This window comes from Myotis lucifugus, unplaced genomic scaffold (genome assembly GCF_000147115.1).
Source record: "Myotis lucifugus unplaced genomic scaffold, Myoluc2.0 scaffold_54, whole genome shotgun sequence".
NCBI lineage: Eukaryota > Metazoa > Chordata > Mammalia > Chiroptera > Vespertilionidae > Myotis > Myotis lucifugus.
In genome coordinates this window covers 4,412,663-4,425,813 of record NW_005871102.1, presented here as the reverse complement: position 1 = coordinate 4,425,813, position 13,151 = coordinate 4,412,663, and the positions used below count along the sequence as shown (strand labels likewise).

General features: G+C 38.5%; 1 protein-coding gene across 24 annotated transcripts in view; it reads left to right on the top strand.

The window, feature by feature from the left end:
• The window catches only part of ABL2 (ABL proto-oncogene 2, non-receptor tyrosine kinase), a 52,662-nt gene that overhangs the window by 19,775 nt on the left and 19,736 nt on the right, over window positions 1–13,151 (top strand). For all 24 annotated transcript variants that reach the window (XM_023753980.1, XM_023753984.1, XM_023753982.1 and 21 more), the window contains 6 exons: window positions 3,478–3,773; window positions 7,391–7,663; window positions 8,179–8,263; window positions 9,965–10,142; window positions 11,074–11,258; window positions 12,406–12,558. In XM_023753980.1, coding sequence (XP_023609748.1) covers window positions 3,478–3,773; window positions 7,391–7,663; window positions 8,179–8,263; window positions 9,965–10,142; window positions 11,074–11,258; window positions 12,406–12,558 — 1,170 coding nt within the window. The remainder of the gene's footprint in view (window positions 1–3,477; window positions 3,774–7,390; window positions 7,664–8,178; window positions 8,264–9,964; window positions 10,143–11,073; window positions 11,259–12,405; window positions 12,559–13,151) is intronic.

The window sequence follows — 13,151 nt, the reverse complement described above, 5'->3', positions numbered from 1 at the left end:
TGTACTGTTGATATTTGGCTCTGTTGACTAATGAGTTTGCCGACCACTGGCCTAGGCAATTTATCTCTCATTTGTGTTTATATGGATCAGTTTATAAGGAACAGTACGAAGTGTTTCTATTGTAGTAATATTCTCAGATTATTTCGGTAGTAAATTCTTATAAAAGGGAACACTAAGAACATGACCAAATAAAATCATCCATTATTGGTTTTTTGAACAAGGATAGAAAATATGAAACTTTTATGAGAAAGAAATAGAAGAATGGGAGGTTGTCATTGTGTACATGAATTGGATTGCTAATTTGCCTAAGTTCTTATCTTTTGAACTTACTGGGAAAAAATATATTTCAGGAGAATTTTTCACTCCACAGATCTGTCATGTTAAGTAATTATTTGTCAAACATATGCCTTTTAAAAATATATATATTTTTATTTCAGAGAGGAAGGGAGAGGGAGAGAGATAGAAACATCAATGATGAGTGAGAATCATTGATTGGCTGCCTCCTGGGGATCCTACTGAGAGTCGAGCCTGCAACCCAGGCCAGGCATGTGCTCTGACCAGGAATCGAACTGTGACCTCCTGGTTCATAGGTTGACTCTCAAACACTGAGCCACACCAGCTGGGCCAAATATATTCCTTTTATTTGTTACGTTCAGAATGAGGTAGATATTAATTGGGAGTGGACATACCAAATTAAGAACATAAGCCTCCATTCAAGGAATGTTACCTTTAAATAAAATTTTTATATATATATCAGTTTTTGAAATTTGGCCAGATTCATCAAAAGCAGAAATGCTAAAAACTGAGTTTCTCACCTTAGCTGATTTGACTTAGTGGATAGAGCATTGGTCTGCAGACTGAAGGGTCCCAGGTTTGATTCTGGTCAAGGGCACATGCCCGGGTTTCGGGCTTGATCCCCAATACGGGGCGTGCACAAGGCAGCCGATCAATGATTCTCTCTCATCATTGATGTTTGTATCTCCCCCTTCTCCCTTCCTCTCTGAAATAAATAAAAATATTTTTAAATCAAACAAAAAACCCTGAGTTTCTCAAACGGGGGTATTAATATGTCCCAGAGTGAGTGTGATGGCATGTGTGCATGAGCCAGGAGGTTCCAAAGGCACAAGAAAAGTAAAGTGCATTATTCCTCGTGTCAATTTACTTAAAGATTTTGGGTAGTTTTGGGGGTGGGATGGATGTGTGAGAGATGTGTGTTTATGCATTGGGAAGAAAGTTTTAGGATAAAACAAAGGACTTCATAGAAATTTATTCTTGTGGTTGTCTTTTTGAGTTACAATAGATCCTGATACGTCAGTGGAGAAGTTTGTGAAGCTGTGACTCAGAACATTCTTTCCTAGATATAATTTGCATGTCAGTATTTTCCAAGATAGCTCAGTCACTGAGGAAACATTGATAAAGTTTATTGAGTCTTCAGTTACCAGTTGTGGCAACCACTAGTGTGCAGCTCAAGGAATAGGATTCCCTTTACCTTACGGCCAGCAGGGATTTCTCATAAAACCAATGAAATGCCAGATTTTTATATCAGGTCCTTATTAATATAAAATAATGTTATGCTAAAGCTTTTTAATTATTTTAAATATAAGAAAATGTATTTAAAAAATAAAATAATTATTATTTTACTTCCCTTTGTTTGAAGATAGTAATTTGCTTGAAGTAAGAAACAAAGTTCTACCAGGATTGCTCTATCAATAGGGTAATGCTTTGTATCCCTACCAGCTCATACCCCTGTCAGTTTCCTTCCAGAGTAGAAAATTCTTCTCCTAACTGCCAAAAAGAGGGGAAATCAGACAAAAACCTAGGGTGTTTCACTGTAGCCTAATTTGATTACCGATCATTACCAGTTCTTTATAAGGAAGCAATAATAATATGCTTAGTAAAATACTTAAGTGTTTTATCTTTTCTAGTTCTCAGGGAGTAAAAGAGAAAAGCTACAGCGCAAGTTTTATTTTGTTTTTCTAGCAGTACTAAGATTTTTTCCCTGTGCGTTTCCACCATCACACTCCTATTTATAAATATGTATATTTTATATATACAAAATGCATATGAATCCATACTCCTGTGTTTTTTCTCACTGAATGTCTCATATCCAAGTCTCTTGGGTGAGAGATAGTAAGAGCCAATAGGAAGTTATCCTGTGGTAGACATTTCTGTAAACCACTGAGAAAAGTTAGATAACTGTCATAATAATGATTCTGAGATTTTCCTCAATCACCTTTGCCTGATAACTGGACCATATGCTCTTGATTGATTTGGCGTTTTTCTGCTTTCTGACACAGAAGTGGGTGTGAACTCTATAGGAAGGCTGCATCTCTCAGAGTGAGGGGCCTAAATTGAAAGGATTGTTTAGGTGGTCAGTTATTACTAATGATATCTCATTTGCTTTTCTGTCTTGTCCATGCTGCGAGTATAGGGGCAAGGTATATGTTGCTGGAGCCTGAAGTTGATGTTTACAACTTTAATGGAGCAATCAAGTACACAGAAGTCATTAGCAAAAGATACTTTGAGTAACTTGAGTCTTGGGTTCCAACATCAGACTCAGCTTCCTTTCCCACACACTAATTTTAGAGGAATGGATAGGAGTGACTCATTCTTCATGGGGAATGGGAGGGAAACTGGGAAACTATATCTATTTAAAACTTGAGTCTTGGAAAAGATTGTGCTTTGAGAGTCCTCACTACTCACTTCCCATCCCCCAAACAATTTTCTTTCTGAAAACATTGCTGAAAGCTCTGTGGTCGGTGCTTTTTTTTTTTTTTTTTACATTGTTGGTTTTGTTGCCTTGGTGCCATGTGAAATTTAGAAGTAATGTTGTGTTTCCCATAGCTTATCCTTAATCCTTGACTGCTTGTTAACATTGAACCATATAAGATACATTCCTTGACTAACTGTTTTGGGAAGAAAAAATGAACAAAAAAATGTTTTTGAAGGGTGAGACTATGTCATTTCCAGCCATTTGAGTAATCTTTTTATCTTTGTATACATGGAGTTTTCTAAAGACATTTTTAGTTGGTATAAAAACCTTTGAAAACCTGTAGTAAATGCCAAAATGCCACTTTTAACTATGCTTCTTTTGTTTAAGCTACAAGTTAAAGAGATCAGTGGAGGATATGATGAACAGCCAAGTTTGTTTTCATTATTATTTTTTAAATATTTTTATTGATTTCAGAGAGAGGAAGGGAGAGAGAGATAGAAACATCAGTGATGAGACAGAATCACTGATTGGCTGCCTCCTGGGCATGTGCCCTTTCTTAACTGGAATTGAACCTGGGACCCTGAAGTCTACAGGCCAGCGCTTTATCCACTGAGCCAAACCAGCTAGGGCTGTTTTCATTATTTAAAAACACATTTGTTGGCATAAAAGTTCCTGATTTATTTTTCAATGAGTTTAAAGTTTGATAATAGATTGCTTTTGAGACAAAGTGTTAACATCTCATTCTGTGATAACCTTATGACTAGGTGAAAAGCTACGAGTCCTTGGTTACAATCAGAATGGTGAGTGGAGTGAAGTTCGCTCTAAGAATGGCCAAGGTTGGGTGCCAAGCAACTACATCACCCCAGTAAACAGTCTGGAAAAACATTCCTGGTACCACGGACCTGTGTCACGCAGTGCAGCTGAGTATCTACTCAGCAGTTTAATCAATGGCAGTTTCCTGGTGCGAGAAAGTGAGAGCAGCCCCGGGCAGCTGTCCATTTCGCTCAGGTACGAGGGGCGCGTGTATCACTACAGGATCAATACCACCACAGATGGCAAGGTAAGACTGGCGACCACCTTTAGGTGTGGATGGGCTGCTCCTTAGAAATTATATTCAGAATGACTGAAGAATATAGTTTTTATGTCTGACGAAAGAAAATAATCACTGGTGTGAGTTAGGGCTGTTTGGCATGTTAAAGAGAGCTTTTTTCAAAAGAATATGGTAATGGAAATTTAAAACAGTATTATAATAGAAGTTTAATGATGAACTAAATGTGAAGAATAAAGGAAATTGCTGGATAAGTTAGCTGTTCTAATGATTGTTAATATGTAAATAGACATACATCTAATGCATGGTATAGAATTTATTTTTTAAATATATTTTTATTGATTTCAGAAAGGAAGAGAGAGATAGAAACATCAGTGATGAGAGGGAATCATTGATTGGCTGCCTCCTTCATGTTGGATGGAGCCTGCAATCCAGGCATGTGCCCCTGACTGGAATCGAACCTGGGACCCTTCAGTCCACAGGCCAACGCTCTATCCATGCGCCAAACCGGCGAGGGCTGTATAGAATTTATAAGTTAAATCTTACATCTGAAAATTATAATAAACTCTACACGAAAGTTAACAGAGTAAGAATTTAGGCTTCTAAGACTGGTGTTGATCATTAATATATCTCTCTATATATGTGTATGTGTGTATGTATATATAAAAGGTTAAGTGACCGACTGTCCATCTGACCATCTGACCTACTGTCTGACCGACTGACCATTCGGCCGGTACATATGACATGCATTGGCAATTTAAAAATAAACGTTGACTCGCGCATGCGCTATACATATAAAGTTCTCGCTGGCACCAATCGCACGCGTGTTTTAATTTTATATACACTATTTTGACATAGAATTTTTTTGCAGTAATGTAATTACTGCGTGAATCTTTCTAATTAATTTCCTTTCAATGTGCACGTGTCCATGCACCAGGCCACTAGTGTTAATACAAGTAGATGAATCACTTAGCAGTTTACATGTTGGAGAGACCAACCAGTTTAGAATGGTTGTTTTAGAATGTAACGGTTTCACTTTATAAACTATAAAGCATAGGCTTATGTTAGTTCCTCTATTGAACAGTAAATGTAAATTGAATCATTTCTTCCATTCTTTTCCTCTCGGGGATATGCATACTAGGGGAAAAGCACAGGCTCTGGAGCAAGCAGGTCCTGGTTTGCTGTGTAACTCCACCATTTATTTATAACTTTGTGATCTTACATAAGCCTCAATTTCCCATCTCACTTTATTGCATTCTTGTGAGGATTAAATGAAATAATTTCCATAAAGCATAATGGCTGGTATAAAGTAGGAAATAAGAAAATTAGGAATTCTCTTTCTCTTTCACACTGTCTTATATTGTCTCTTGATGAAACCAAATAGAAGCAGATAAGTAATAATATACAAGAGACAGCTCTTCTTCTGGTTATATACCCAACAGAAATGAGTGCATATGTGTACAGAAGGCATGCACAGGAATGTTCATAGCAGCGTCAGTTGTAATAGCCCTAAACTAGACTCTCCTAACTGTCTAACAATAGTGGAATGAACTAATAAATTGTAAAATGCAATCTCATATAACAACAAAGATGACCATAGTACTGATATGCAAACTTCAGGAAAACTATGGCCCGCCAGCTCCCTGTTTTTAAAATAAAATTTTATTGGAATATAGCCACACCCATTTGTTTATGTACTGTCCATGGCTGCTTTCTCATTATTACAGCAAATTTGAGTAGTTTCAACAGAGGTGCTATGGCTAGAAGCCTAAAATATTTTCTGTCTGCCCCTTCACAGAAAAGTTTGCTGATCTCTGCCATAGAGGAACCTTACAAATAAAATGGAGCAAAAGGGATCAGTGGTTGTCTGGGAAAGGGATGGGGCAGAGGGAATGACTACTAGGGGGTATGGGTTTCTTTGTGGGGTGAGGAAAACGTTCTAGAGTTAGATAGTGGTGATGGTTGGACAGCCTTGTTGAATATACTAAAACCACTGAATTGTATACTTGAAAATGGTAAGTTTTATGGTATGTGAATTATATCACAATAAAAAAGTTGAGCAATCTAGAAATTTTATAAACAGAATCTTGGATAAATAGACAGTATTTTTGACTATATTAACATTTTAACAGTATAAAAATACTATGTAAATCTCTTAAAATTCTGACATTCTACAGTCTGTATTAGACATGCTGGTCTTACAATGTTTTACTTCTGCCTTAAGATTTAAGTTTCTTAAATGTATTTTTGCCTGAATTAAATGTTAACTTGATGAAAACTTTTAAAATCATCACTTAGTGGGTTCTAATAAATTAAAAATTAAACCTGAAAAAAATTGAGTGAAAGAAAACAGTACGTATTGTATGATTCCATTTGTATAGAGTTAAGAGGCAGGCAAAGGTAATCTAAGGTGCTAAATAGAAGTCAGCAAAATGGTCATCTTTACAGGGGTATATAGATGGGAGGGCACAGGAGAAGCTGCTGGGGTGCTGGTGATGTTATAATTCTTGGTGTGGGAGATGTGAGTTCATTTTATAAAAATCAGTAATTCTCCATTTATTGTACACTTTTCTGTATACAGTAAGGCCCAAAGACTGCTATATTACTTTACACTTACTGCCTATCACAGATTAACTACTGTTTTGTTAATAGACCCTCTGAAATAAAATTGTGACTCTTTTTTAAATGGTCTAGACCTGTGGTCGGCAAACTGCGGCTCGCGAGCCACATGCGGCTCTTTGGCCCCTTGAGTGTGGCTCTTCCTAAGTCTTAGGAGTACCCTAATTAAGTTAATAACAATGTACCTACCTATATAGTTTAAGTTTAAAAAATTTGGCTCTCAAAAGAAATTTCAATCGTTGTACTATTGATATTTGGCTCTGTTGACTAATGAGTTTGCCGACCACTGGTCTAGACACTCAAAAGCACATCCTAATTAAATAAAAATTATAACATTTGATATCCTTGCTCTACCAGAAAAATCGAAACAGTGGTTTTCAAATTATGTTCTGTGCAAGATTCTGAGGGGGTATTTGATAAACTCACAGGAGGTCGAGTTCCCTCTTGCCTACTTTAATCAGAGAATCTCTTCCTTTATTTGTATAATATAGTTGAATTGCATGCTTAAAAAGTATTTGAGGACCAATGATATCAATGATCCAGAAAGCTATCATTGAAGTTTTTCCCCCAAGACTAGAGCTAATTTAGTAAGCATAGGAAGAGTAGGTTAAAAGTAAGATGAAACTGAAATTCTGTGTTATCCCTTACCATCATCATTTAATTCTTTGATTTACCTCAATAAGATAATCTCCTAGCTCTATACCTTCAGATCAGTGAAAAAATGGGCTTTAAAAAAAATTTCTGACCCTGGCCGGGTGGCTCAGTTAATTGGAGCATTGTCCTGTACACCAAAGGTTGCGGGTTCAATTCCTGGACAGGGCATATACCTAGGTTGCAGTTTCAATCCCTGGTTGGGGTGCATGTAGGAGGCAACCGGTTGATGTTTCTCTCTCCTTCTCCCTTCCACTCTCTAAAAAAAGTGAATAAACATTTCCTTGGGTGAGGACTTAAAAATTTTTTTTTGATCTCTTTTCAAGTTGACTTAGCTTTTCTCCTGCCTTTCTCACCAGGTATATGTGACCGCTGAGAGCCGCTTCAGCACCTTAGCAGAGCTTGTCCACCATCACTCTACAGTGGCTGATGGGCTGGTGACAACATTGCACTACCCCGCACCCAAGTGTAACAAGCCTACAGTTTACGGTGTGTCCCCCATCCATGACAAATGGGAAATGGAACGAACAGATATTACCATGAAGCACAAGCTTGGGGGTGGTCAGTATGGAGAGGTTTACGTTGGCGTCTGGAAGAAATACAGCCTGACGGTTGCTGTGAAAACATTGAAGGTGGGTTGCTGAGAATTACAGTGCTTGGGCATCTTCTTCTTTTGTGCTGAATCACTTGGAAATACCAGCATGCCCCGCCCCTCTTTAACTGGGGAACACTTTCCACCCACTGTTGCCACCCTGATCAGCACATGGTGATGATCAACCCTAGTGCCATTGCTGACAGTGCAGAGGAAGATTATTCATTGCAGTGCAGTGAAACCCACATGTGGGGAATGTTTGTCTCTGGAGACTGTTGATGGAGATCTTAGGGGGAGGTTAGAAGCAAATTACTAGTTATAAAGCGAAACAGCTTGTTTTGCTTCCTCAGCACGACCCCTGCTGGACAGAATTCTTCATGCATTGTCTGAGGATCATGGGTACTCTCTCTGGTTTGCTCTTCCCCCCCCCCCCCCCCCGCAAAAAGCTGAAGTTTTAGGATTGTGAGTTGATTCAAATAGTTAAGATGGGGGTTCACTCTGAAATAAATAAATATTCCTCTTCTCTCTTTCTTTTTATTGTTCCCCCTTTTCCAGGAAGATACCATGGAGGTGGAGGAGTTCCTGAAAGAAGCTGCAGTGATGAAGGAAATCAAACATCCTAATCTGGTACAGCTATTAGGTGAGGAAGCTTGCCTAAGCCATAGGTTTCCTCAAAGCTGCTTGTCCCCCAACACCCCATTATCTCCAAATCCTCCCTTAAATCACCATGGTGGAAGCTCCAAGTGTTAATCTACTTCAATAAATGGTTGTTATTTTAATCAACGGGCTCTGTGTTTAAAAGTTGCCTAAGAAACAGTGGCCTGGATTGATTGCAATGTGTAAAACTACCCAGTTTGTAGTGATTGCCCCAGATTCAAAGTTCAGAATCATTTAAAATAATTCCAAATAAAAAAACTATCATAAGCCCTGGCCGTTTTTTCTCAATGGTTAGAGCATTGGCCCTCGGATTGAAGGGTTAAGGGTTTGATTCCGGTCAAGGGCATGTACCTGGGTTATAGGCTCAATCCCCACCCCAGTTGGGGCTTGTGTGGGAGGCAACCAATTGATGTGTCTCTCTCACTTCTATGTTTTTCTCTCTCTGTCTCTCCCCCTCCCTTCCACTCTCTTTAAAAATCAATGGGAAAAAGTATCCTTGGGTGAGGATTAACCAAAAATAAAAATAAAAAAATCACAAAATAATTTCACAAAGTAGACACTAAACAAAGACCTGTTGAAAAGAAGCAGATTAAAAATTGTGACCACACTCATCAATTTACCTTGATCAACTGAAAATTCTATGCTCTGGTAGATTGATTTCTCACCTGTTCAGGTCACAAAGAAGTCTGTGTCTGAACCCTTTGCCCTTTTCAAAATTGGGCCACATTCTTTGGGTGTTCAAATTGAACCCAACTATCCCAAAGGAAATAGTTTCTTGTTGATTCTTTACAAGGAATCTGCCATGTATTTGACTATGGAAACAATTACAATCTTTTTACAAAGTATTACTACAGGCTGGGCTCACATAGTCTTCAACATATGCACAGTTGTGGTTATTTTAGACTAGTGACCTGATGCACGAAATTCATGCACATTAAAAGCGAATTAATTAGAGGAAATATTTTAATATTGCTATTTGCCCTTTATAATAGAAGTGTCAGAGATGAAAGAAAATGAGTAAAATGTATACGAAAATCTTCCTCCTGTCAGAGTCTGGGGTGCGCCACGGGAACCAGAGTCACGGGGGGTGTGGCCTCAGGTCCTCTGGCCCAGCACCAGAGCAGGGGGCATGGCCTGAGGTCCTCTGTCAAGCCCAACCAGGCAGGGGGCGCAGCCTCAGGTCCCTGCTGATTGCTCATTAAGTCTCATTACGGGGACTTGGCCTCCGCTGTGGGTGCAGCCATCTTGTGTTACGGAATCCCTGCCTCCGATGTGGGTGCAGCCATCTTGACCGTTATGGCATGATGGTCAATTTGCATATTCCCTCTTTATTAGATAAGATTAGATCATTAGCACCTAGTGGAGAATGGGAATCATGGGCATATACAGAACTCTAGAAATTTTGGTCTTCTGACCCCTTATGGAATTAATATAAGTAACTCTGCTTTTGCCCTCAGCAAATACTCAAGTGCATATGAATTTCCAGAATTATATAATGGAAGTAGAGACTCCCTTATCAACCATCTCATTAACTTGGCTATATTATTGTCAGAGAATGTGATGGCAAGAAGGGAAAAGATTATTGACAAACAAGATTTTTTAAAATGGTTGATTAATTTTGTCAAAGTTGTTTGGAATGTTTGAATATAGATTAATAAAACAAACTTTATTCTTGAATTCTAAGGTGTGTGTACTTTGGAGCCACCATTTTACATTGTGACTGAATACATGCCATATGGGAATCTCCTTGATTATCTCCGAGAATGCAACCGAGAAGAGGTGACTGCAGTTGTACTGCTTTACATGGCCACTCAGATATCTTCGGCAATGGAATATTTAGAGAAGAAGAATTTCATCCATAGGTGTGTAAACCTGAATATTTTCTGTGATTAACCAGGAAGCTACCTTGCTTGTCATGCAAATAAAGGGAAGAAGGCAAGAACCTCTCCAGAAATTTCCAGATGACTCAGGAAAGGAATTTCCCATTCACAGGGCCCATTATGATGTCATTTCCAACTTATAAACCTATGTGCTCTGATTAAAGTGTTAATGAGAGGCCTTTGTTGTTCTCAAAACAGGTCTTTATTTTGCCCAGGACTATATTCAATAGCCTTTTGTTCCATCTAGTAGCTTATTTAAAAAATAGCTTTCTGTCTTAGTAAAGAACTTCAACACTTGTAGACAAGTATCTGTTGCGCACCTCTAAAACCTATCCCAATGTGCACCTCTAAAACCTATCTCAATGTGCAGTTGACTGGAACAACATGAGTTTGAACTGTGAGGGTCCACTTATACACAGATTTTTTTCAATAACTACATATAGTACTGTAAATGTATTTTTTCTTCCTTATGATTTTCTTCTCTCTAGCTTACTTTATTGTAAGAATCCAGTTTATAATACATACAAAGCTAACAGTAGTTAGCTACTTTTAGTAGCTGAATTTTTGGGGAGTCAAAAGTATACATGGATTTTTGGCTATGTGGGGGTGTAGTGGGGGTAGAGTGGGTACCTCTAACCCCTGCACTAAGTGTCAACTGTACTTATGAATAGGAACCCGTTTTCTGAAGCCTGCTTTATTCCAGCATCATGTAATTGCCTCTTGATAAGTACTCTACAAGTGATACATAATTAGTGATTTTCTACCATGTTAGTGATTATCATAAAAACCTACCATATCTGTTAAGCACTTATAAACTCTGCTTGAGGCACAAAGAACCGAGAATAGAGCATTCATGGTCACTTTCCACCTTATCTGAATAGAATCACATTAGGGTTGGTTCTCTTTCCCGCAGAGATCTTGCAGCTCGGAACTGCCTAGTGGGAGAAAACCATGTGGTAAAAGTGGCTGACTTCGGCTTAAGTAGATTGATGACTGGAGACACCTACACTGCTCATGCTGGAGCCAAGTTTCCTATTAAATGGACAGCACCAGAGAGCCTTGCCTACAATACCTTCTCAATTAAATCTGATGTCTGGGGTAAGGTTGGAAGGGGCTTTTTTCTGTATGTTATTTTCTTTATATAAATGCTCTTCATTCTCTAGAGCTTATCTTTTACATGATCAGTCTCCTCTGTCTTTACCCCCACCTCTTCAATCATTCAGCAAGCATTTATTAAATACCTATTATCAGGCATTGTGCTAGGTGCTTGGCATAGAAAGAAGTGTAAAGAAGAAAATAAAAGGAAGTCCTGCTTTAGAGAGCTCACAGTCTAGACCAGCCGTGGGCAAACTACGGCCCGCGGGCCGGATCTGGCCCGTTTGAAATGAATAAAACTAAAAAAAAAAAAGACCGTACCCTTTTATGTAATGATGTTTACTTTGAATTTATATTAGTTCACACAAACACTCCATCCATGCTTTTGTTCCGGCCCTCCGGTCCAGTTTAAGAACCCATTGTGGCCCTCGAGTCAAAAAGTTTGCCCACCCCTGGTCTAGACTCTCATGTTGCATTGGAGTTCTGAAGATCCTTTAAAGCTCCCTGTTTTCCACATTAGGTATTAGTGCTTGTTTCCAGAGCGCTGGGACACACAGAATAGCATCCTCTTTTCAAGGAAGTCATGCTGAAGTTTCAGCTAGGTTTATCCTGGTAACGACTGCCATGAATTGGTACAAGCCCAGTGGACTGAACCAGTCTGGAAATTTGGATTGTGGGCCAATAGAAATAATTGCAGGATTCTAAGTCACTCTTTACCAGAAATCTCAAACACAGAAATAACCTGTGACAAGATCAAGCAAATTCTTTTTTCTACTGTGAATTTTATCTGATTTCAATTTTATATTTACTCCTCTAATATTAGCTGACATAAAAACTGTGAAACTCATTAATTAGATTATAGATTATTCTAAGAATAGTTTGATTATGCCCCAGACTTCTTGTATGGTCATAGTTTATTTTCCTTCATTGTAGTAAAGGAAGTCTAAATTAAAGGTGGGAAATATAAAGAAAGCCATCTTTATACCTGGTATTTCAGGTCATACCTCAAATGTTCCCATGATAGATATCATAGGAGGAATACTTTTGGTAATTGAATATTATCCAAAATTTGAAAGATAATTACCTAGCGGTGTAAAATAATAATAAATCAGAGAAGAAACATTAAGCTCTTTTTTTGTCCCTTATGCAGCTTTTGGGGTACTGTTGTGGGAAATTGCTACCTATGGAATGTCACCATATCCAGGTATTGACCTGTCTCAGGTCTATGATCTACTGGAAAAGGGATATCGAATGGAACAGCCTGAAGGATGCCCCCCTAAGGTTTATGAACTTATGAGAGCATGTGAGTATTTTTTCATATTTTAAATTTAAGGGTCTGAGTCAGCATTTTGGGGATGATTAGCAAAATTAGGAACATTTTTCCTCGTAATGGTGTTAGATTGAATATAACCACATGGCATATAAAGAGTTGGTCATTGATTAGCCAGTTGGCATGTCATATGCTATACCATTGAGTCTTACTGGAATCCTAAGAATCATTGTCCATGGCTGAAATGTTGAGTCAGTTTCCCAGAAACACTTGCACATTTAATAGGATAATATAATAAGAGCCCTGGCCCGTGTGGCTCAGTTGGTTAGAACATCGTCCTGTACACCAGAGGTGGCAGGCTCGATTCCCAGTCAGGGCACATATTCAGGTTGTGGGTTTGATCCCCAGTCAGGGCACATGTGGGAGGCAGCCAGTTGATGTTTCTCTCGCCCCCCTCTCTCCCTTCCTCTCTCTAAAAGTCAATTAAAATATTTTTAAAAATAGAATAATAAGAAATTGGGTTTGGAGTTAGGTAGGGGAGGACTGCTTTCAACTAGATGGAAATGATTGCTAAAGACTAGATGCACGTAACCTCAGTGATGAATAAACAAAGCACCTTACCCCTT